The 26605-nt window shown below is 32.0% G+C and overlaps 1 protein-coding gene and 1 long non-coding RNA gene across 11 annotated transcripts; one reads left to right on the top strand and one right to left on the bottom strand.

Annotated features, from left to right (window-relative positions):
* Positions 1 to 807: 807 nt before the first annotated feature.
* LOC148599333 (uncharacterized) lies at positions 808 to 26605 on the top strand. 10 transcript variants are annotated; one of them, XM_088559803.1, is made up of 10 exons: positions 886 to 903; positions 1805 to 1906; positions 8141 to 8208; positions 8651 to 8788; positions 21976 to 22068; positions 22468 to 22785; positions 23163 to 23275; positions 23866 to 24058; positions 24264 to 24353; positions 24572 to 26605. In XM_088559803.1, the coding sequence occupies exons 5-10, from the start codon at positions 22002 to 22004 to the stop codon at positions 24673 to 24675; spliced, it is 885 nt and encodes a 294-aa protein (XP_088415929.1). In that variant the 5' UTR covers positions 886 to 903; positions 1805 to 1906; positions 8141 to 8208; positions 8651 to 8788; positions 21976 to 22001; the 3' UTR covers positions 24676 to 26605. The 10 variants fall into 10 exon arrangements, with proteins under 10 accessions (XP_088415934.1, XP_088415928.1, XP_088415929.1 ...); XM_088559808.1 differs by lacking the exon at positions 1805 to 1906 and having other exon boundaries at positions 808 to 903; positions 22705 to 22785; XM_088559802.1 differs by lacking the exon at positions 1805 to 1906 and having other exon boundaries at positions 809 to 903.
* On the bottom strand, positions 8787 to 19358 carry LOC148599334 (uncharacterized). The gene is made up of 3 exons (XR_015918285.1): positions 13326 to 19358; positions 11504 to 11563; positions 8787 to 10115 (listed from the first exon to the last, which is right to left on the bottom strand). It is a non-coding gene; the product is annotated as an uncharacterized LOC148599334 (long non-coding RNA).

Genomic DNA, 26605 nt, shown 5'->3' with positions numbered 1-26605 from the left:
AGTATTCCTGTAGTATTTTCCTTAAAAAGTGCGAGATCAAGAAACTAATATACCGTTGCATATTGCATTTTTTATATATATGGAAACAGCTGAAAAATCAGTTGTATTTATATATATATATTGCAACATTTTGTAGTATGATTGGTTTAAATAAACGCTATGTATAATACTATAATTACCATATATGTGTGTGTTTTTCATTTGTCGATTTTTCTTCTTGATTTTTTTCCCACAATTGGGCATTGAATAAAATCTAAACCAAATTGTATCTGTCAACTTCTATATTACAAAGACATAATATCGATACAGTAAAAGATGTTTTCCTACATTGATATAAACAATTGAAACAAAACGTGGTATAACGAAAGTCCTTATGAAATATATGTATAGCAACAGCTTCCGTTTGCACGTGTTATTAAGTTCAATGCACTCTTTAAAAAGTGTATTTACTATAAAACATCGCATTACGTTTTTGACGAAAGCAGATACAAATCAATCATTTATTTAAAAGTTAGCATTTCATGTTGTTATGATTATCTACTTAAAGAAAGTATTTACCATGTTAGTTATATTTCTCACTACATTTTCTACATATTTTTTTAATAAGAACAAGTCATGAACAACCCTGGTTTCTTCAATTATATGATAACAATTATTGTTGTAAAATAAGGTTAATGAATAGAACTTCTTTATCACTAATACAGACATTATTGTATGAATGATTTATGTCAGTGTAAAAAGTCCTATTTTTGATCAACACAAGTATTAGATAAAACGAAGTTGGGTTTACAAATTCGATTCGATATCAATATAATGTGCTTTGTTATACATATCTGTACACATATTACCTAACATCACTAACTGATTATTACTAGTCTAGATAATGCGATACAACAACTGCAGGTAATATTTTGATTGTTAACGTTATTCAATTTTGCTTCATGTGTACTGTTTTGATATGTGAGGTTTTAGGCAGAAAATGTATTTACTAAACTAAGACATTACCATAAGGAAATGTACGATATCAACTCACAATCACACTCTGATTTATGTCAGTTCCAATTGGCATAAGTGTGATACTTATTGGCTATCATTTTAAGAAATTGTGGACAGAAGAACAATTTCCTACGCTATATAAAATTATGTAGTAAATTCAAATGACTTGAATGTGTACACTTACGAGAAAACATACTTATATTATGAATTGAACGACATAGAGAATGAGTGTATATATGTTTTCCTATTCCGAAACATAAAGAGGTGCATATGTGAAGACACGTAGATTTAAGCAGAATAACTTCGGAAACTATACACACAATTGGAATTACTACATGTTATTACTTATATTTCGAAATTCATTTTGTCTTGATCGACAAGACCTCTGTGTTGAGGTACATTTGTTTTCCAAAAGCAAAATGCAAAATTGTTATGTACAAGACCTACAGTTTAAAGTAATTTACCATATAGTTAAATTACATGAAAATACCTACAAAAAGATGATAATTTTTCATTCTGTTTATTTTTATACCAGATAGGTAGCTTAGCATATAGCCAGTCCATAAATTGTATATCCCGCTTAATAGAGAACGTCGACATATGTCGTTTTTTTGGTTTAATTTGGCACCAGGTTTATCTACACTAATTAGCAATTATAGATTCATCGTTTTATTGTACACAATGTCCTAACTAAAATAAATAGTTACCTTCATGATTTAATGTTATGAAAAAGTTATTACTTCTGGAATGTTTGGAGGATCAGAATATCATGTGGTTTTATTTGACAGCTTGTTTTCTTTTATTTTAGATAAAGTAATCATTAACGGCACCAGCACCAAACACTGCGTTCGTTATGTTTTGCAATGCTTTATCATTATAAAAATCCCGGAATATGGTGTCCATACTTTGTGTAAGACCGATAAAGATAAAAATGAAAATAACAAAACTGTTTTTTATTCAGTACCATAATTAAAGGAAAACATTTCGCTTTACTCTGTGATATGAATAAGTCTCCTTCCGTCGTCCCGTGAGCAGTCGTAATGGAGCGAAATGCATAATTAAGCCAACCGTGAAACAATTGACAGCCCTGTATCATCTTACTATTTTTTTTTCAAATTTCAAACCATTTCTATTTTGAAATATTTGAAATGCGAATTAAACATACTTACACCCATATTTTTTTCATTATCAATCTTACTTGTTTCTGGATATGTCTTGTACCAGCTACAGTTCCAGCTTATTTATAATCTACATTTTCGATTACTTTTGTAATACATTTTTCCAAATTATATTTGATTTAATATGTTCCTTGAAAATTCTACTATGGAGGCATAATTGGTGGTTACATAAACAAAGTGAGACAAAGCAGCTATAAAGGAGATATAAAGTTTCGTTTCTCAGGGAGCGTTTCAGGTTTCAACTGTTGTATTTTGCAATTGTATATATACTGCTGTTATCTTCTTATTTTAAGTTTCTCTCTGTGAAATGTAAATGGTTGTATTTAAGTACCTATTGTAATACAATACATCAAAAAGGTGTATCGATCTATAAGATTTAAAGATTTGATTGTGTTTATCTCTTTTAGGCTCTTTGTCAATATCTAAATTGACCCTTGCCAAACTGATAACCCTTTTTGGCAAACAATTGATAAACACCTACATGAACTTGATTTTCCGCACGTTCACACTTACATGTGCTTATCAACAAAAGAATGTGCGTCTTTCGATGTGAAAATCATTGTTATTTATTGATATCAATAGATTATTACATTGCATATTCCAGATTAGCTCTTGTTTCAACACGTGACTATTAAAAGCATATTCGAGAGCCTTGCTGAGTGGCTTATTTGCGTTAGGGGATGCAATTGACGATCTTGAATCATTCACGGTTATATATTTATTACGCATTAAAACCATTCCAGCAAACAACGTGTGGTTTCGTCATTAATTAAGATATTAAATTAAACATGAATGTAGTGCATATAATCCTCGAAAATGCATCTGGTCATTGGCCTGTTGCCAACCTTAACATTATCGGTGTCACCACGTCGTCTTTCTGATTGTAAATTATACAATTTGTTAAAAAAATGAAGGAAAGAAGAAAATCCACAAACACTTATGACTTAAGATCTTGAGATTTTATAATGATTTGAAAATTTGATAACCAGATTGTGATATGCCATTGTTCAATACATTATTCGTCATTTTCATCAATATAATATTGATTCGTTGTGACATGCATCATTAATTTGATCCTCTATCCTACATAATAACACCTAGATAGATGAACTGTCCCGTACTACCATACATCGTGTACTAAGTTACAGCCCTAGATTAATCCTACGAGGAGGAATGACCACTAACCCGGATGACCCAGATCGGCATCTGTTTGTTCATTATCAATTCTAATTTTTGGAGAATGATTGAAGTTATTTAATTCTAGATCCTCAGTTTCTGTGTCATGTTTGTTTCCTTCATCTTCTTTTCTTCTTTTCTACTATTATCTAAATCTAAGGGAACTTGTTCTTCATTTCTTGAAAACTGCGTAATATCTTTTAATTGAACAGGGATTTGTTTTGTTTTTTTGTTGTTGTTTAAACCACTTTGCCGTCTTTGTTCCTTTAGAATTTCTTTAAATTTTCACCATGGATTACAACCAGAGTTGAGTTCTTTGAATGTTGTTTTTTTATAACACATCACTCAGTTTTTCAATTATCACCCACGGTCCAGTCCAATGACGGGCAATTTTTAATTTAAGTATCTCCAATTCATGTTGCATGGATTTCACATTGGCATTGTACATATTTCTTTGTCTTTCAGCTGAAACTTTTTAATTCTAACGAGCAAATTCGTGTATATTTCTTAATTTTTCTTCTAGTTATTTCACATATTCCGATGTATACATCTTTTCTTTATTTGGGTCTTCAAGTGGTTGTGTTATAATCTCCAGTGGAAAGCTCATATTCCTGCCATATACAATTTTATGTGGACTGACTGCCGTGCTTTCATGTGGTATTGAATTATATGTCATTACCCATTACGAAAAAATCTAGATACTGGTCCCAATCTCTTTGATGTGATTTTATGTATTTGGAAAGCATTTCATTTATACTACGATTCGCTCAATCATACCACCTGAACGTGGGTTAAACGGTGTGGTTCTTGTCGTATTTATGTCAAGTAAATCACATATTTCTGCCAAGATTATGCTTTCGTACTGCCGCCCTTGGTCTGAATATATGTGAAGTGGGCATTCAAATATATTTACCCATGATCTGACCAGTACATTAGCTATTGTTGTAGATTGTATATCCGGAATAGCATATACCTCAGTCAGTTTTGAAAAATAATCTCCTATAACTGAAATATATTTATTTCTGCCTTCAGTAATGCAAAAGGTGTCTGCTATGTCTGTGGCTATTCTTTCGAAAGGTGTACCAACAACATAAGTCTGTAGTTTGTGTCTTTTCGTCCTTGTGGGATCCTTGCGCTCACCACAGATTTTACATTCCTTTACATATTTTCGGACAATCTTCTGAACTTAGAAAATTGGAACTTGGTGGTATACCATATCCAAGTCCAGTGACGTAAACCAATCTGCATCATCTAGGGCGTCAAGGTTTCCATCAATGCTGATCAACGGATACGCATTTTTTTTATCGTCTTTTCATTTAGCTTCCTATAATCAACGCATATCCTTTTCAACCATATCAACTATATTTTTACAATTGTATTGTTAATATTTGATAAGAAATATGCAATGGGGAATTATGATTGGGACAGTAACGCGAAAACAACGAACACGATTTAGAAAAAGCCAATGGCACGATACGGAAATATGGTATTTTAAAAGATATATTTGATATGGGGTTGAAAGGAAGACTTCCCCTGTTCTTGTCCAATTTCTTTTTTAGATCGTCATTTTAATGTAAGGGTAAATTCCACTTTTTTTCTGAGGAGAAGGAACAGGAAATGGGAGTTCCTCATGGAAGTATTCTTTCTGTCACTCTCTTCAGTATTAAAATTAATAGTTTAGCCCAAGTTTTGAAGGACATTATTGACGGTTCCTTGTATGTAGACGACTTTTTGATATGCTACAGGGGACAAATTATGAGTAATATTGAAAGGCAGTTACAACTTTGCCTCAAACGAATTTAAAAATGGGCTTTAGAGATTGGGTTTAAATCTTCTACATCTAAAACTGTTGGTATGCACTTTTGTCGAAAGCGAAGGCTGCATCCGGACCCAGATCATTTTCTTTATGGTAATAAAATCAAAATAGTAGAAGAAACAAAATTCCTCGGTTTACTTTTTGATAGTAAACTTTCTTTTCTTCCCCATATCAAATTACTTAAATCTAGGTGTCTTAAGGCACTAGATATTTTAAAAATGGTATCCAGTACCGATTGGGGTACTGATACCTCAATTTTATTAAATTTATATAGATCTTTAGTGAAGTCTAAACTTGACTATGGATCTATTGTTTATGGGTCCGCCAAAAATCTTACCTTAACATTTTAGACGCTGTTCACCACCAGGGGTTGCGATTTTGCCTTGGTGTATTCAGAACCTCTCCTATTGAGAGCCTTAATTCCGAAGCAAACGAACCATCCCTTGGAGACAGAAGTTTAAAATTAGTTCTTCAATATATAAGTAAACTTATGGCCTACCCTGATACCCCTGCCTACGACTGTGTCATTAAGCCTGTTTATGTCGGTATTTATCGAAAATATGAAAGCAAAACCCCTCCTTTTGGAATCCGAATAAAACCTCAATTGGACGCAATTCATCTGGAGACCAATGCAGTGACACATGTTGTTACTTCGAAATGCCCTCCATGGGAGCTTCCACACCTTTCTTTCATTTTTGATCTGCGTGAATATATAAAGTCTGATACCAATCCATTATTTTTACAACACAAATTTTCTGAAATTAAACCAAATTATCCAGATTTTTCGACGGTGTATACAGATGGCTCAAAAGAGATGGCGATAGCGTTGCATGTGCTTCTGTTCATGGTGACAGAACTGCAACTGAAATTCACTACTCAATCTAATCTTTCACAGTTTACTATTTGTTCTGACTATTTGAGCTGTCTGTTGGCAATTAAGGGTCATTAACTGAAAAACACTCTTATTTTACAAATTTTATATTTTATTCATAAACTTCGGGAATTCGATAAAGGAATTGTTTTTCTCTGGGTACCCAGTCATGTTGGTATTCAGGGGAATTCAGTTGTACACAAGGTTGCCAAGAAGGCATTAAATGAAATAATAATGGCCTTCATCAATCCGGATCGGGCAATCGCAAAGAGCAAGTGGTCATGACTAGATGTCGAATTGGACATTCTAGATCTACACATGGCCATTTGCTTATTGGTGATTCTCGACCTGAGTGTATCCCATGCGATTGTCATTTCTCTATCAAACATGTTCTTCTAGATTGTGTGGATTTTACCAACACCAGGCAAAATTATTTTGATTGCGAGAAAATGCTTGATTTGTTCAAGACCGTTTTATGTCAAAACATTATCGATTTCTTACGGGACATCGGTTTATTTAATAAAATCTAAATTTTATACCTTCCTTGATTTTCTAAAATTTTAAATGTTTTATCGAAGTAATATTTCTCAGTGTAATTCATGTCTTATATTTACCTTTTATGTACCTTTCTATGTGTAAATAGCATTTTGTTTTAATTTTTATGATTTTATGAAGAGACTATGATCTTGATTTGAATATTCTCCTTTATTAAATGTTCTTGCCGTGATATGGCCCTGGTCGCCGAAATCAATTAATCAATTAATTTATTTAATTATTGTTTTTATTTTTATATCTTATTTTATTATATTTTTTGTTTTGGGATATTTATCGATGTTTTAGAATAAAGCTTCCATAACAAAATACACACACAACAACCAACTTAACGTCATTTACAACGTATTACCCCTTCTTTTAACAAAACTCTTTTTGCAAGACACTGTCCATTTCTCTTAAATCAACTGTTTTCAATTACTAGAAGCAGGGGCTTCATGAAAGTTAAAATTGTCTTAACCAGGCTATATCAGTATTTATTTTTTTTAACTAAAAGTTCTTCTTGGTTTAAGCATGTGATCACTTTACACAGTTTCAAAATACAAATATATCAAATAATTAAGATGCCTAGGGCCTGTTTAACAAAGATGTCCTAAGACATGTCTTAAATTGTGAAATACCACATGTGTACATTGGATCTACATACTCTCTGGTGCGTTTCGGTATCAACCAGAGTCCCAGTACTAAATTGACAAAATGCCAATAAAGGTAAAGGTATTTTACATGTCGTATAATACTAAAGCATGTTACAATGTAACCGTTGTAAAGAGTGTCTATTTTTGACTGTTGTATTTTTGCATAAACATTGGCAGTTCAAGAGGACGTCTGTTGACTGAAACACATATTTTGATTAAAAAATTTACGAAAACGTTTTGTTTGTTGTTCACACTTAAACCTATTTAGCGGATTTCGCTGCTAAATCTCGAAATAACACTTATACTTGATTCGTATTTCCTTTCAAATATATTGTTTATGACAACTAAGAAAATTTACACACATATTTACGCTTCAAAATTGAGTTCGTTTATTGCACTGTTCTGATTTGTACCTTTCGTATTTCCATTGAAGAGCTGAGACACTGGATGTTATGATTATACCTATATTATTTAAATAATTCATTTTGTTATGTCAAAAGATGAGTTGAATTTAGTATCTTTTTGACTCAGTTGGGTACAGAAATAGGTTTTTTCAAAGAGGGTAGGGGGGGGGGGGTAATTGCATGGCGACAAATTGATCTGTAAATGAGAAGTATAAAGGTACATGACAATAATCGTGGAGTGGACGGGTGCTCTGTAGAACCTTTTAGCCATTTAACTAATGATTTCGCTTCTTTGTAGTGTTTCCGAGGAACCTGAGAAACTAATATTTAAGACTGATAACTTTTCACAAGTTTCGACATTATTTACAAGACAGTCTTTTCTTCAAAATGATAATCTATAAAACTATCCAATTATGAATAATCGGAATTTAGTAGAAATAATCGGTCATTAAAATCACTTGGATGATCGTGCCATGTCTGGCAATTTGATTTATTCATAAATTATGAACTAGTTTCAGATTCGTGGATACAATTCCTAAACTGTGGTTAAATACAATTTAGAAGATGGCGGAAAAGCAAGGTGAGGAAAGTATTTATTATAATTTAGGACCAAGGTGCTGGCTTTCAATTTCACTAATAATGGTCATTTGTATTTTATAGTTTTCTTTTGTCCTTTGTCGGGGATTTTTGTTTTGGCGTTGCTATAATCACTTATTGGTCTAAATAAATACCCCGGTAAAATTATCGTCCGACGTACATAAGAAGTAAATAAAGATACAGCATACAGTGTAATCGATACTTTATTAAAAATGGAAGCATTTAAATATTTGTAATCATGTCGTATATGAATATTGGCAGGATAATAATCTTCATTTGGTTTTGTAGAAACCTCATTATACAAAATAGGAAAAAAAAACAACATAACATACACAATGCAGTTAACTGAATAAAAAAATACATATAAAGAACGGAAGATAAGAAAAACAAGACGTGACATAATTATAGTTTAAATTTATTTTTAGAAATGCCCATGTTTCACAGATTTGTTTTTGTATTGTGGTTGATACTGACAGTGATTCATGTAAATTAATTATAAACATACAAGACGTATACAAATCTGTTCAGATTACAAATTTACCAAGAACCTACCAACACTACTAGTAAGTAAATGTACTATTTCAAGAAAAGTAGCTTTTCACTTTCAACCAAAGTATTTCATCCATGGAATACATTAAACTGTCCATGCAAGAAGTCACGATGACTTAAGTTGCAAATCAACAAACTTAATATATGGATTAAAATGCAATTTATGTGGTTTAGTATATGTCGGAGAAACGCAATAACCATTAAACAAAAGAATATGCGGTCATCGATCGGTAATTAACACCACAAAATTCCCGACAGTTTCTCAACACTTTAATCAACACAATCATTCAATCCTCTCTATAAAAGTTCGTATTAAAACAAAAATTATCATCCTACGAACAGTTCCATTCTAAGTAAAAACCATCGTATGGAAAGAAAGGAGTACTGGATAGGCAGACTATGTATTGCAATACCTTACGGATGCAATGACATCATCAAAAGTGTAGGAAACCTTTCAAACAAATATATCAATAGCATACTTGTGATCAATTTATTTGAGAAAAATCCAAGACGGGAAAGGAGTCATGGCCATCGCCACTATACGTCACCTAAGTTACATGATGTCTCCATAGATGGTCTACTTCCTTTCATACAAAAACATCTTGGACTTCATCACATTAGAACCACACTTTATTCTGTACCTCTCAATTTACTACACTCCCTTTACAAGTCCTGCAATCCTGTATATGACCCCACCTCATCATTATACAGACTTGTTGCCATCATTTTGGATATTGATTTCCACAGACTCTTCAAACTAGTGTGTGTGTGAAAAGTCAGGATGAAGAAAAACGATCATTTCTTCCAGTGCCGTTTGTCAATCTCTAGGTATTATCCTTTCTAAAGGTCCTAAATTATCGTGAACCACGCTCCATAAAATTGGAATTATAACTTTATTGTTCGTATAGATGCCGTCGAGGACTATGCAAGGAAATGAATAAAACAAGACCGCGAAGACTGATTATCTGTCAGAGTGGTTAAAGGCCGTGAGGTCTTTAATTTTGAAGCGAATGAAAGTTTTAAGTAGGTCCCGATGTAGCAAAGACATTGTCTACTATACATGACAAATATGTTGTTGCGCCAGCAGACAAAGCACAAAACAACATTGTTTTTGTCTGCAAAACCTTTTGCATCCATACTTTATTATCAGAGGTAGACGTAGAATATATTAGCAGTGATAAGACTTATACTTCTACCACACTATACAAAGAAAAGATTTTGGAAAATCATAAATTTGTTCCATCCTCATTTGGTCCCTCTACCAGGGACGATGATTGTGATTTACCGTCTATGTACTGGATTCTTAAGCTCCACAAGAGCTGAATTTATAGCTGATATGATCTGAAAGAAAGAATATCATTTAGCTAGATCATTTAATCTCAGTTTCCGCTATATAGATGACGTATTATATTTAAACAATCCTAATTTCAGGGATTTGATACATCGAATCTACCCCAATGAACTTAAGATAAAGGATACTACAGACACTGCAGCCTCAAATATTGACCTACACTTAGACATCGATGGTGAAGGAAAACTATCGATCAAACTTTACGACAAACATGATGACTTTTCATTCAAAATTATCAACTTTCCTTTCATCTTTGGCAACATCCCTTCAGCACCTGCGTATGGAGTATTCATATTCAACTCTTACGTTATGACAGAGCTTGTCGAAACTACGCAGACTTTTTGTATCGCGCTAGAAATCTAACAAATAGGCTTCTGGAACAGGGTTAGTTTGCTACAAGATTGCAGTCATCACTACAGAAGTTTTATGGTCGTCATCATAAACTCTTGGATCGTTTTGGTGTATCCATCTGCACCATGAAAATTGATTTCTTCAACGGGTCATAGTTTTCCTTCCCTCGTTTGTCTAACCCTGACTTGACTTTTTATGAGCAACTCGGAAACTTATGAGTTTTTAGTGGAGTCCGAGTTGCTCATTTGCTTTTGTTACTTTGTATGTATGATTGCAGTTACTATATGTTCTTTGTTGTGTATGTCTGTTTTCCATGTCTGGTCTTTGTCCTGGATTACATTCTTTTGATTACCGCTATAACGTTGGTTCCCTTGATTACTCTTTTAAATTTATTACCTTGCGTACTTTTATATTTTTCCACTTGATTATTGAAACTAAGATAAAATTATTTCTTAAACATGTATCGCAACAATCCATTTATAATATGCAAAAATGCCAATGGTTTACATCAAACACTGTGTCATGTTTTCAGATTACTACTTCCATGTTATTTTTCACTATTTAAAGCAAAAAGAACAAACAAAAGGTTTGGACCTCGATACGCTTCAACTATGTTTTGCATTAAATTTAAACGATAACCATTACACATTCTTTGAAATTAAATCAATTCAAACGTTTTACAAACACTTACCTTGAGAGTGTTACAGTTCTAGTAAATTATGATCACGGTATTTTTTGTTGTAACCTAGTTTCCAGGTCCGTCCAGTATATTCATCAGAACATTCATATGTGACCTTCCGATAATTGTTTGAAAAAAATTAATCCCTCTCTCGTCCTAACCATAATGTGATCAGTGCAAATTACAAATTAATTCTGGAGATTGTCTTCTCTATGCTTAGGTGCATTCACAATATTTTATTTGTACGTTCATATGTAATTTTGATTCAACGTACTAGAAGAAGGAACACAAATAGTAAATCGCAATAAATGCATCGTTGTATAACCCCTTATATAGGTGAATACTTACAAAGGTGACAAAATGTCTTCAATAAGTGTAAGATCCCAACAACAATAGTAATAACATAATCTGTAACAGAACGATGACACTCCTTCAAAGAACAAAATAAACTAGCAATTCAAATAACAACACAATAATGGCCAATATCAACATAAAGACGAAATCGTTTACTATGCTGCAAGCGTATTTAGAAATAGTGGACAGACATCTGAAATTAAATTAATTAGACTAAGGCAACGCACCATCACCAGAGTATGCTTAATATATGAGTATTTGTTGAAAATTTGGAATCTGATCTTGAACTCGATGTCATAAAGTAATATATCATTCGATAATAAACAATGCAGGGCTAAACATTTACAAGAAAGATTTTAAAGACATGAAATGTAGAAAAGTGAATTCAATTGAAAACATTAACATTTGTTATAGCCTGACTTGCTTTAGAATATTTGTTTACCTCTAATAATAGACATCTTTAAAAAAGAGATAAATAAAATTTCTATTTTGAATGTTATTTCTTTCGAAGTTTTTCTCTGACACAAATTGACCAATTGAAACCAATCTTGGTATGAATGTTTTTAGGGTATTCTGCATAAAATGATGTGGAGACTTTGTATCTGTCGAAATCTTACTAAAAAAAGAGCATGAGAAATTTTAGGCAAAAAGCATTGATATTAAGTCCACAACTAATATTTATTTGAAAATTGAATATTTTTGAGAGATACAGCAGTTACTAGATGTTTCATATACCACATAAACATTTGAATAGATAAACAATAATTTTTAGCTGAAATATATAAAATACCGCACGGCACGAACAGTTAACGACGTTCTTATCTGGTTATACAAATTTTGATAAAATAAGTAAACAAGGCCGTTTGCAAAAACTATATCAGAGTCTAAGAGATTATTTTTTTTTGTAATAATCAATAAAACATTATTATTCTGCAAATTGTAGTTGAAATCTTTAAAATAAATTGCACGGATTACTTGTGTATGTTACTGCACTGTTTAAAACTATTACATCATGGAAACCGAAATATAAGTTTGTTTTACGTGGATTCGCTATATCTGTTGTTCACATTCAATGGGAATTATATCAGTGAGATCATTCGTTTACACCAAAATCAGAAAATCGACAAAACAAATAAACTTGAATTCTTAAGCCTATGAGGTGCTGAATATTGCATTTAATACATAAACAAAACATTTTCCCACCATATAACCGCAATGCAAGAACAAAATATGTTTTATGCTATGAACATAAGGCCTCGGACTGAGTGACATTTTAAGGTTTACAAGAAGTAAGGGTCTTATACATGTTACATTATTTTGATATTTCAAACTTGTCGTGAACTACACAGTTTATCGTAACACAAATTTGCACACAAACTGCGCAAATACATGGTCAGCATGGACAAATTAGATATTGACTGACTATCTATAAGGGGAACCGACTGTTTTGTTCAAGTTCCTTATGAACTGCATAATATATATATATTTTTAAACATTTCAAAAGAAAGTAACAAATATACATCTAGGGATTGGTTCTTACATTGCAATATATGTAATAAGTCTCAGCCTAGATTAAAAATTTTTATATCAAGTCTGGCAGGTGTTACTATGTAATTAAGTCATAAACTGATGTCCGCAGAAAATTATCCGCTTATCTATTTTCACAGGAATACACTTATTCTCCTTTTGAGTATTCCTTTGAAGTTTTAACATAGTGATACTATATGTAAGTGTCAAAATGTTGCAAAAATGAATCACCCCTTTACAGTATAGGGAAAACAGTATTATTCATTTTCTAATAGTCGATAATACTAACCTTTTATTAATTTTTCAGTCATCTCTTGTTAAATTAAGACCTGAAAACTGTTTGTTTTTTGTTGTTGTAGTACTTTCATCCAGAAATTGTCGAATCATCATGGTGATAGGGGTTGATCATTTGTTTTCTAATCACAATCAAATGTTTGAAGGTTGATAATTATGATGTTGTTCCGTAATAAACAGTAATATGCATCTTTTTAAAAAAAATATAAAATGTATATTTTAAGGTAGAAAAAATCAACTCGATTTAAAAATATTAGCCAATACTTTAATGATCCGAGAGATAAATGATTAATACAAACTATGTCAGTATACGGTTCTTTTGAATGTTCGACTTTCTTTCATAAGAATAAGGTATACGGTTTGACAACCTAATGCAGGAAAATAATTACTACTCGTTTTTATATAAATGCTATGACGGCATTATGTGCCATTAGTACTTACTATACACGCCATTTTTTGTTCATGTCGAAGCTTATTTTAGATGTTAGGGTATTATTCTGTCACCTTTATAGTTCATGTAAAAGTTCTGGGTTCATTCGTTTACCCATTACCAAGGTAATATAGCCTAGCTGGCCGAGTGGTCTAGGGCGCTGGACTTAGTGCAGGCGGTGTTGCCATAGATGTCACAGCGGTATGAGTTCGAGTCCAGCGGAGGAAACGACAAAACTTTGCTTCGCAAATTTGACAGTTCTAACATCGTTGGAAATTTTTCAGACCCTTCTATAAATCCAGCGCCCTAGACCACTCGGCCAGCTAGGCTATTTAAAAATGTACCTCTCGCTGGCCGGGTCATTCCTTCTCGTAGAATTAATCCAGGGCTGTAACTTAGTACACGATATATGGTAGTACGGGACAGTTCATCTAGGTGTTATTATGTAGGATAGAGGATCAAATTAATGATGCATGTCACAACAAATCAATATTATACAACGTATCAGAATGTGACGGCTCTATTCGCTACACTACTCCATCGGATCAAATTGATACTAGGGCGCTGGATTTAGTGCAGGCGGTGTTGCCATAGATGTCACAGCGGTACGAGTTCGAGTCCCGCGGAGGGAATGACCCAAAATTTGAATCGCAAAATTGACAGTTCTAACATCGTTGGGAATTTTTCAGACCCTTCTATATATATATATATAAATTCAAGTCATTTAGCATTCAAAAGCTTACGAAGCATTGTCAGTTAAAAGATAAAATATTATATGCAAAATATAAATTAAGGTAACTTACATGTCATCTTTTAGCACCCTGGACTGGCATACTGTACAATAGTATATGACAGCTGACCTAAATATATATGTAACTGACCAACCTTAAGCACAATATTACAGTATCTACAGGAGATGAACTTTCTATGTTATGGGATATAGGGCACTGGGGCAGGGAAAATTTGGAATTGGTGTCAAGCATTTTATCACATTTAAAATCAAGGGGTGCAATGACTTGGTGCCCAGTCCTTATTTGTTTTACCTGTTTAAAATTCGACATTTCATTCTTAGTAAAATTCGCAATTCAATCCAATACATATCACACTCTTTTTCAAGCGACACCTGATCTAAACGAACAAACTTAGTGTTCTGTTGGATCTACCAATATTTTCCGTTGTAGAAAACACCTCCATAGGAACGGGCGAAGTCATTGAAGCCTTTTCAATTTCTATAGGAACACTTGTTTGTTTTTCTTCTGTTTTTTTTATCATCATTTTTTATCTGCTCAATTTCCCCGTTTCTGATTAAATCCTATCGCGAAAGGTTTTTTACCATCTTTTGCAATATGCGATAGCACTTTAAAATTCATCCTGCGAGATGTGATCATTTGTCCATCAAAAGTTATCTAATCGAAAGCCAAAGAGTGTTAGTGTATGAGGCAAATTATGCTACCCCGTTACATATGGCCTAAACCTCAGTGGCGAAGGTGTCATTTTGTGATGCACACCATGAAATCACATTACAATAACACATACAATATCTTAACATCTATTTCTAAGTGAATATGGTATAAGAACACGAAGACACTCTATCAGAGTAATTAAAGGGCGTGAGAAATGATAATTTTAAGTGAGTCAATGATAACCAATGCTACAACAGTTTTTAAAGACCCCGATGTAGCAAAAACATTGTCTATACATATGCTGTCGTACCAGTAGTTACAAAGAACAAACAACATTGTGTTTGTCTGCAAAACGTTTTACATCCAATGTTTATTATTAGATAGACGTAGAGAATAATAACAGTAGTAGGACCTACGCAGCTACCACACTCTCCAAAAAAGACATTGTGATGAACCTAAATCTGTGCTTTCATCTTTTTGTTCTCTACCAAGGACGATAATTGCGATTTGAAGTCTATGTACTGGATTCCTAAACTACACAAGATTCCATACAAACAACGCTATATAACTGGATCTGCAAAATGTACCACAAATCTCTTTCAAGGCTTTTAACTTCTGTGCTCAAAGCTGTCAAAGAGGGTTTGCAGTCCTACCACAACATTTGTTACTCCCGTAGTGGTATTAATTCAATGTGGATCCTGAAAAATTCGAAAGATCTTTTGGAGACAATCAGTTCAAGACTATTATCTGAATATAATTGCATTAAAACCTATGATTTTTAAACACCGTATACTTCTATTCCCATACTCAATTAAAATCGCGACTTAAAACATTATACATCGTTATTGTTTCCAAAAGAAGATGGTTCATCAAGATACAAATATATAGTTCTTGGCAGTGATTCCTCATACTTTGTATGAATAATTCCAAATTATCTTCCAAATATACGGAAGCAGTTTTTTTACACAATGCTGGACGTTTTAATCCACAACATATTTGTCCAGTGTGGTGGACGCTTTTTTCAACAAACGGTCGGCATTTCAATGGGAACAAATTGTGCTCCTCTACTTGTTGACCTTTTCCTTCACTCTTATGAGACTGATTTTAAAGCTGATCTGATCCGAGAGAAATAATATCGTTCAGCTAGATCCTTTAATCTCAGTTTCCGCTATATAGATGATGAATTATCATTAAACAATCCTAATTCTGGGGATTTGATACATCACATCCAGCCCAAAGAACTTGAGATAAAGGATACTACAGACACTGTGATGTCAGCCTCATATATTGACCTACACTTAGAAATCGATGATAGAGGACCAAACGTTACGACAAACGTAATGACTTTTCATTCAGAATTATCAACTCTCCTTTCATCTGTGGCAACATCCCTTCATCACCTGCGAGTGGAGTGTTTATATAACAACTCATACATTATGCGAGAGCTTGTCGAAACTATGCAGACTTTTTGTTTGGCGCTATAATTTTAACAAGTAAGCTTCTGGAACATGATTATGTTGTTACAAGGTATTAGTCACCACTACAGAAGTTTTATGGTCGTCATCATGAACTCGTGGATCGTTGCGGTGTATCCATCTGCGCCATGAAAACTGATTTGTTCAGCGTGTCATAGTTTTCCCTCTGTATTTCGTCAATCCCGGACTTGACTTTCTAGAAAAGCAGAGGACGCTTACCCTACCGGTGTACCTGGTCAATGCTACCAGTTGTTAGTTGAGTCCGAGTTGCTCATTTGCTTTTGTTGCTTTGTAAATGTGATTTTAGTTACTTTATGTTCTTTGTTGTTTGTGTCTGTTTTCCGTGCCTACCCTTTGTCCCTGGATTACATTCTTCTTATTACCGCTATACCCTTGCTTACATGAACTACTCAATATTACTTTGTAAATACACCAGACTTGTAGATAACGCTTATAGATTTTGACACTGTGTCATTTGAATATTAAGAATCTATTTGATTAAAGCTATTATCAATTTGATAATTGTCTTAGACATGGAAACAATGCGAAGTTCAAAACAAGGACAAACTGCGCAGGTGTATTTTGCAATTAAATAGTCGTCAATTGTACATTCATGTAGTGAATTGTTTTATTTTAATTGCACTATTATTAACAATTTCAAAAAGTTTATATCTGAAGAGGTGATGTTTTGTACACGGCCGTAAAATTCATGTAATATATAACATTATTCTGTTTATCTTGACAAATAGTTTCAAGGCTGAAAAGTTGTAAATAAGGAAAGGTTTAATTGTATCATTTTGAATTAGAAGTAAGGCTATATTCTTTGTATCAATAAGCTTTTGTAAACATAGCCTTCACCTTACAATGTTATGTTGGTATCCTAAAATAGGTACACAGGCATGTTTTCGCAAACATAGCCAACGTTTCATTTAACAATAATTAAAAACGGCCCCGTTTGTATAAATAGTACATTGTAATACGTTTCCATTATTTGGCAAAAGATTTGGATGCAAATCCTCAACAGATTAGTCATGACATAATAACAATAAGATAAAATATAAACAATAGCATAATGACAGCTTCATATATGACAGTTCCATATGGGTTGTTCACGTTTTATCAGTACTAAAAAATACAATGTGTATCTCTCACTTCTGTTGTAAATGCATTCGGGAAAATGTGCTATCCAGCATTATTGAACACTCTGTTGCAATTCGTTCTTGGAAAAAAAATGAAAAGTAGAAACACAACTAGTGGAACACATTTTCATTATCAAACGATTTTTGGTATATAAAACATATACAAATTTGTACAAAAGAATACAAGAGGAATGTTCAAGTCATGCATCAAAACAGGTTCTTTATACAAATGTTCTCATATTCATCAATTTTCAGTTTTTATTTTCAGTCAAAAGCAATATTTTAAGCCGTTACGAATCACTTAAAAGGATCGTCGTAACTAATTGTTGAAAGTTTACCGAATGAACCAAACGTATATTAAATGCATAGTGCTGTCGTCTAAGGGATTGTTCTGCAAGACGTCAGACCAGTAGCAAGGCTGTTTTCTAAGCCAATTTAGGACAGTCTGCTTAAATTTTGCGAAAAAAAACCTTATTATGCTTGTGTTCTAGTTATATTGAAAAAAAATACAAAAACATAATAATAAAACACAAATCATTTTATTTGAAATTTCGATATGCTGTAAGCGTGTTTCAAGCAATAGCATTAGTATCACATATATAGGAACCTAAATCACAAGAAAATATCGTGAACAAGGAGTCCTCAGAACAAGAACTACCGATATAAGAAGCCATAATCCACCATCGAGATGTTCGCCAGTATATTAATACAATTGTGAGGCCTAAGTGTTTTATTTCACTTGAAGGTTGTAATACTGCGAAGTTTGATAAGTATGATTTAAGTCTGATATGATTCGGAGTCAGGCAGGTTGTTATACTGGGTTTGCAACGGTCCACAAGCAATTGCATTGACCAAGTGGTTTTTTTATGAAAAACACAGAATCGACATTCTATATATTGTCTATATATATTCTAGGTTGCTAAACTGTACCTGCGTTTCAATGTATCAACAGCTGCAGTAACATTGAAAACAAGATAAGAAACAAATCTACCTAGTCAATGACGAGGCATACATAGCATTTTTTGCTAGGTTCCTTTTGATACTCTCTACGGCCAATCTTGTATTTATTTGTCGAAGAATATTAACAAGTCACTAGAAATGTAAGTTAAGACATTGAACACGTCAATACAAGTACCAAGTACACGACACTTTCAGGTATATATTGTCAAACAAGGTAATCATGCAAGTACAGTATTGCCTGACCTTTAACAAAATACTTATTTTAATTATTAAAATTAGGCAGAATGACAAAACGTATGACAATTTTAATATAGAATTTAGCAACATAAGATAAAAAAAACAAGACAAAACAAAAAAAACAAAAACAAACAAAAACAAAAACAAACAAAACAAAAACAAAAACAAAAACAAACAAAACAAACAAAACAAAAACAAAAATAAAGCAAATCAAAACAAAACTAAAGAAAACAAAACATCTAAACCAATAACGGTATGAGGGATAACAGAGCAAAATAACAAAATTGTCAGTTTGATTTCCTACCGTTGCTGAAATACATCATAAGTCGTTTACACAATTTGGCAAACTATGAAGTAAACATTCTGCATGTAAATATAGTTAAACCCATTAAGACCACCAAGAAAGTGGATAAGCAAATCACGTGTTATTTTAAAGTTTATAATATTATTTTATCTTGTGTATTTTATTTTGTTGCTCCAGTGCAGTTTGGAATAATTGCTGGAAGAGCACTTTAATAGAAGGAGCATTTTATCAGATGCACAAGACTATCTTTTTTTCGGTTTGTTCATTTTTGTTTTATTTATCTTTTATTGTTGATGATGCAAGTCTGCATTATATACAGGATCAATATACTTAACTAGTAATGCTTATACGAATCGTGGCTTATTATATCAAATTATTCATTTAATGTAAGAGAAGAAATATATTGAAAAGATTAGAAATTAATATTTTTGTGAAACATGCCAACAATACTTTGAAATTGCATTTTGATTAATAAATCAATGCTTTCTAATTAGTTAATCATATATTACAAAATTAAAAATCAATAGTAAACCATACAAAAACTGCGATGATTTGGAATCGTAATACTTGTTAGTAAACATTACAAGGATAAAAATAGCCTTTTAGGTGTCGGTAAACTATCAGTTTGCATTAAGTTTAAACCACATTTTATAAATCAATGCTTCAAAATTAGTTATTCATACATTATATCATTTAAATAGTACTCATACTAATAATCATGCAAATTCTGTTTTATGTGATATACCCCTTCAAAGGCTACGCATTATTATTTTTGTTATCGAGTTGTTTTATATATATATATAACTGATGAAATGTGTAATCATTCATTCATATCTCTCTACCTTAGAAGATAATTCACATAAACAAATCCAATCGTTTCTACTGTATTATAGTGTCATTAACTGAGTTATATTCATTTATTTTGAATTCTACAGTACATACCATATGATTTATATCTTTTATGAACAGGGTTTATATGTAAAACCACAAGTAATTTCTGTTTACTAGAAAGTTTTGAACAAAATATGAAGAAATAAAAATATGTAGGCTTTCCAACAATGAATGACATTTTGCATGAATCTTAACAATGATATTACTTAGAATCAATAATTTTGCAATGTAATGCTTGTAAGTAAACATTACAAGGATATAAAAATAACCTTTTCAAATCTTGGTAAAAAATCAAATTGAAGTAACTTTAAACCACATTGTAAGGTTTTTAAATCTTGATTTAATAGAATATCTATTGCATTTTATTATTTACAAGTTGTAAATATGATTTTTATCTTGATATATAGTACAAATCATTGTTTAGGAGTGCTACTTTTAGGACACTTATATAAATAGAAAAAAAATTAAAGGCCATTTATAACAATCGGTCAAAATGTGTATGGTGCGCAGATAAACAATGTCATTGTACGTAAACATGTACAAATGTACTTAAGTTTTCCAAAAACTAAGATTAGAATTTGAATAAAATTATTGATTAAAGTAAGTTATGTGTACATGTCTTTGTATTTTTTTGTAAATTCGAACAAATGATAGATTCAGTTTAACATTCCTAAAATGTGTTTTCATCATATGGGTATTAATTGAATTCGCTCGTAATTTTGTTAATGATGGGAAGTGATCCACCATAATGTATTTTTGTTGTACATTGCCCGTAGCTAGAAAAAAATTGATTTGTGAAGTCAGTTTATCTTAGCCCTTGATTATGCAGTTTCGTTTTTAACAATGTCGACAATACCCAATTAAACTCACAATTTGTGCATAACACTGAACCGGAAATAATGAACTGTAATGGAAGTGGCAGGTGTCGCGCTAAAACACCTGGTTTGATTTACCGTTCGTTATGAAATGTCTATACTAAGTCGGGACGAAGCAGTTGTTTCAAACTCTCCAGTTTATACAGTGATGTTGCAGTTTTTATACATATTTTCCGTTGGACTTTTCTTTTCTTAATTGCATACATTTTATCGGTTTTGCGTTGTTTTCTTTTTTCAATTTTTCTTCAATCCTGGGTCTAATTGGTCTATATAAATTAAGAATTATAAATAAATATAAAAAATCAAACAACAGTAAACAAGTCATCAGGGGAACCAAGATTCTAGCGGAAATCAACAAAATGTAATACAGGGACAAAGCACAGACATGGAAAACAGACACATACAACATACAACACAAAATAACCAAAATAACAAATACAAAGGAATGAAAGTAAATGGGCAACTCGGACATCACTGAAAACTGGGAGCATGAACTAAACGCACCGGTAGGTGAGCGTCCTCTCCTTTTGTAGAAACATCCATCGAGTTGCTCATAAAAAGTCAAGTCCGGGGTAGACGAAAGACGAAAGGAAAACTATGACATGTTGAACAAATCAGTTTTCATGGCGCAGATGGATATTCCGTAACGATCCACGAGTTCATGATGACGGCCATAAAACTTTTGTAGTGATGTCTTCAATCTTGTAGCAACATAACCCTGCTCCAGAAGCCTATTTGTTAGAATTCTAGCTCGATAAAAAAAGTCTGCGTAGTCTCGGCAATCTCTGTCATAACGTACGAGTTGTGATATGAACACTCCATACGCATGTGCTGAAGATAAGTTGACAATTTTGAATGAAAAGTAGAAGCAGACATAACACAGACAAAACTGTCGTTGGTTTGTAGACATTAGTTATATTTTTTTTCTTAGATTTTTAGACGAAGAGCACGACTATCATGGGTTGTAGTATGTTCCTATATTTGGTGGTTATTCTTGCTTCATTCTTTAGGAGATCCGTTTTAGGTGAGTGTTTATCATGACTCTAAAAATAATTATTTATAGTGAATAGTTATGTAGGTAGAAATAAAAGGACAAAATGCCTCAACTTTTATAATATCACGGTAAAAAACATAACAGTAAGTGTAATAAAATAAATCATTAAGCATATCATGTATTTGATGCCTACATGTAAATTCAGCATTTGTCCATTTCCTATGAGAAGTAGCTAATATTGTCATGAATATGCTAATTAAATACTGGTTTAGTTATATGTGTATTAATCGATTCCAATTTCCGTTCGATATATGATATGGTCATTGATATCTGCCATCAGTAAGTGTTCTTTTGTTGTGCACCGAAGTGTTGCTAAGATCAAGATAGCTCATAATCATATACCGAAATCGTACAGTTTAATTCTTGCAGATTCAGTGTCCTGGAATCTTCATTCAAAACCAGCTATTTTTGGCAAAAGTGTTAATTTATTGTGTCACCTACCCAAAGACATTTGTTGCCATCGCTATACAAGAAGATGGCTTGGTGGGCATGGCTTACCATTGTTGACTATGAATGGAGTCTCAACAAATCCACATAAATATTCAGAGAAGTTAAACGAAGAGAATTTTACATCTGTTTTAACGATATATCTTTTTGAACCTTCAGACGTCAACATTCCGTATGAATGTACGTACGGTTTTGGAAAAGACGTAAAAATGCTAAAATTAAACCAACAAGTGTTTGAAGGTACGCATAAAGGCATTACTGTTTAGAGAAAAAAGTACAGTCACATTTATATATTTCTCGTATCAGTTGCCCTTTTATTTGTATATTACAAAAATGGTCATACGTATACCATCGATTTGCATTGAAAGTTCGTATTGAACAATCCTATGTAACATTAGTTTTTCGTTTGTTTACAATGTACATGATAATTTTATGTATAGTTTGAAATTGGATACGTAGGCAAAGCAGCTTTTCGTATGAACGTATTGATATCAAACATCTTCTTGGTCTAGTCAATTTACAATCAATCATAGAATGAAAAGCAAAATAATACATGAACATACACATCTCTCATTATATAGCTTCAAAGTTGATGGTTATGTTTTTTACTCTAATAGCCTTCAAACCTGAGATGGTTAAGGCGAATATAACGACCAACCAAAATATTGTTGCAGGGAGTATCTCAATGAAGGATGTTTATCCCTCACCAAATTGTACAGCAGCAATAAATGTATGTAATTCATACATGCTATCAGTTCATAAATTAATAAGCTGTCTGATTAATAGTGAGTCAATGAGTTGTTTTTCGACTAGCCTTAGAAGTAACTGAATATATGCAACTAATCAAAGTTTATTTCATATTAGCTTTGAAATAAATGCAAATTATTCGTACAAGTGTTGTAAATTTTCAATTATGGTATCAGACCATAAAACAAAATAAAACGAAAGGATAATTTGCAATGTGCTTCGAACATATTATCTGTCGTTTTGATTTCATTTCATTTGAAGTCATTGGTATCGTTGACAAGCATGTATATATCCGCATTGGTTAACATATAGATAGGAATTATAGCATAACAGTGGTTATTAAAAACTGGTACCTCAGGGCACAATATGTATAACTTTGTTTTTTTTATCTTGTATTTATAAATAATTATTTCAATAGTTTTTATTTTATGGGCTATATTCTTAGATCTGATAGTGATTACTTTGTGCTTTAGTATGCATTATTGTTTTGGGTGAGCAGATTACGTAGAAAAAATGAAAAAGATCTTAAAATATTTTTTGGTTGAAAAAAGTTCTTCTCTTTTTTATTTTCAGTTAAGGGATATATCAGATGAACTCTTCTTGTTGTCATATTCAAGTGGTATATTCTACCATTCATTTATAAACATTAGCTACAAACTCAAATCCGATGATTGCAATGGTCAGCTCAACATTACCTGTAACATTGGTAGCAGAGTGTTTGAAAAATATCTTATAGTCAACTGCTCTAAACTACACAAATCAAACAGTAAGTTATGCACTTTATCCATAGTTTTTTTTTTATCAAAATGTAATAAACCTTTTTTTAGGAAAACTTTGTACAGCCATTATTTGTATAAAAGAGTAAAGAAAAACACCTTTTGAATTGAGCACACAACATTAAAGGGAAACAAACATTAAATGGCATATCAATGTCAATTAGTAACGTTTTTTTCCTTTTTTTTTGTTTATAGGCTCTGAATTTCTTGAAGTCCGTAATGCGGTAATAGCGGTAATAGCCTTTGTGTTAATGGGTTTGGCTTTTGTTATCGCTCTGTTAAAGTGTGAGTACAAAATTAACAATTTTTGATTCAGATAATCTTATAGCGTCTACAAAACGAGTTCAAATATTAAATATTTGAAAAAATCTTTTGTTAACAAAATGAAATCATTCTTGCATAGAATAAAGACATATTATTCTTTAATGTGTTAATCGGCCAACGTACAGAAGTCAATCATCAGATCATTGTATTTGTTTAATTCATTTACTTGTTTGTTGTAGTGAAGGTATTGTACAGATGTTGTAAATCCAAAAGGAAAAATCGAGATCAACGACAACATAAAGAGAAGACAACGGAGAATACAGTGAATTTATTAGAACGATAATGACGTTAACTGTATGAGCGCCCGTAAAATATTACACTCACACAATAAACAGTATGTGCATAATTTGGATTATTTGGTGATACTTCTGGAAACCTGCCGGATATTATGCCATGGATAGATAGATCTAGTAAAAATATGGCATGGTGTGCTAGCTGTGGATCACATTTTTGTGTGCACTGTTATAATAGTATTCAGGGCTGTGATTTGATTGTTGTGTTTGAATGAATTATTGTAAAAATATTTAAAGAAGAAATTCTTTACAATAATTAAGGATATAACAAATACTGAAATATGAGAAATTCACAATATTTGTGTCAGTAGTGTTTCATCTAACTTGCAAATTGTTGGTATTGTGTGTTTGCACTCGATTGCACTTGTGAGATGCTATGATATAGGTTTTAAATGTGGTGGTTATATCTTACAATTTTTTTGTATTTGGCAGTTCTTTATATTATATTGTTTTATTTTATTTTTGTATCTTAAAGTCTACAGTCATAATACCCATCTTTGCCATTATGCGTTCCTTTGTTTCCATGTGTAAGTTATCCATTATACTATTATTTATCTTTTGATATATTTTTTTCTCTGCTTGTACACAAGGTGTAGTTGTATCAAAACTTTGATATATATATATGTCTAGTGTTTGTTAAATTACATGTTATAATTATTATTTGTCTTCGCTATAACCTTGGTTCCATTGATTACTCCTTCACTATATTTGAAATATATATATTTTCTTTATATTATAGATGGTGTTTGTTATTAAATATAAAGCATATGTCCTTCCTTAAATGATTGAAAAATACCTTATTAGATATGAATTGAACGTGAAGTCTCTTTACAGTTTATGTTAAAAAAAGTCTAATTTCCAGTAATATATCTGTGTTTGCTTTCAGATTTATTTTACGCAACTAAATATTGATGAGAAAAACTTTAATGTTCTGGTGTTGAATGAAGCATGATAACTGTGACAAATTATTTTCATCATTATTTAAAAGTTCAAAGGTTTCGTTAAGATATATTTATATTGTTGGCAACCTTTAAGGTTAATGTGATATTTAATGGTGAAGGACGTTTTAAAATACATTGCATTTAAAAATTGATTTATTATTTTTCATGAAACAACAATTGTAGGTAACACAATTTATAATTCAGTTTTATGTACAAGTAAATATTGTACGAGTTCTTATTGTACATGAAAAGCGTATTGCCCAAGTCAAGGAATGCATATTGGTTTTATGATTTAATGGAAAAGTACAATATCATCTTATTGTACACTTAACTATTTTATTATTTTTATTATGTAGCTATCTAACAGTAAGTAATGTCGTAACACTGTTAAGGACGAACAAATTATTGAGCGTCCAGGTCAATAATGATTGTTTGGACGGTAAGTAGCTTACGATATATCACAATATTGAACTTACTGTGAACATTACGGATAAATATGGGATGGCAACGTCTTGTAAAGCAAAGTAGGTTTCTAGCTCGTTAATATAGCTTCATGAATATTTATCAACTGAAACAAACAGGAACATATCCATTCTTTTTGTATGTCATGTTGACACTTGTTTTACATATACTTATCGTTGAAGTCGTTAAATATTTTGATATTTTCCCATTCTAGATTCAAATGTTAATCAGTTTCATTAGATATTCCTTATATCATTTCAACCCATATTATATTCAAAACATCCTATCAATTTGAACTTCATTGTCATAGTAACCATCTTCATGAAAAACAAACACGTTTGTTATTGTATTGTTGATTTGAATAGGTACAATCAGGTATATTTTACGAAGTTACTACTGTTTAAGTAGAATACATTTCATGCCACAATGTTTCTCTCTTTTGTCAGTCTGGGCAAAGTTAAAACTTTAAACCTAGATTTATACATTTTTTTTGTAATAAAATTGTTTTAATCATCAA

This window comes from Perna viridis, chromosome 13 (assembly GCF_037379345.1).
Source record: "Perna viridis isolate PV_CMFRI_1.1 ecotype Kerala chromosome 13, ASM3737934v1, whole genome shotgun sequence".
In the NCBI taxonomy this organism is placed as follows: domain Eukaryota; kingdom Metazoa; phylum Mollusca; class Bivalvia; order Mytilida; family Mytilidae; genus Perna; species Perna viridis.
This window is presented reverse-complemented; position numbering and strand designations above follow the sequence as displayed.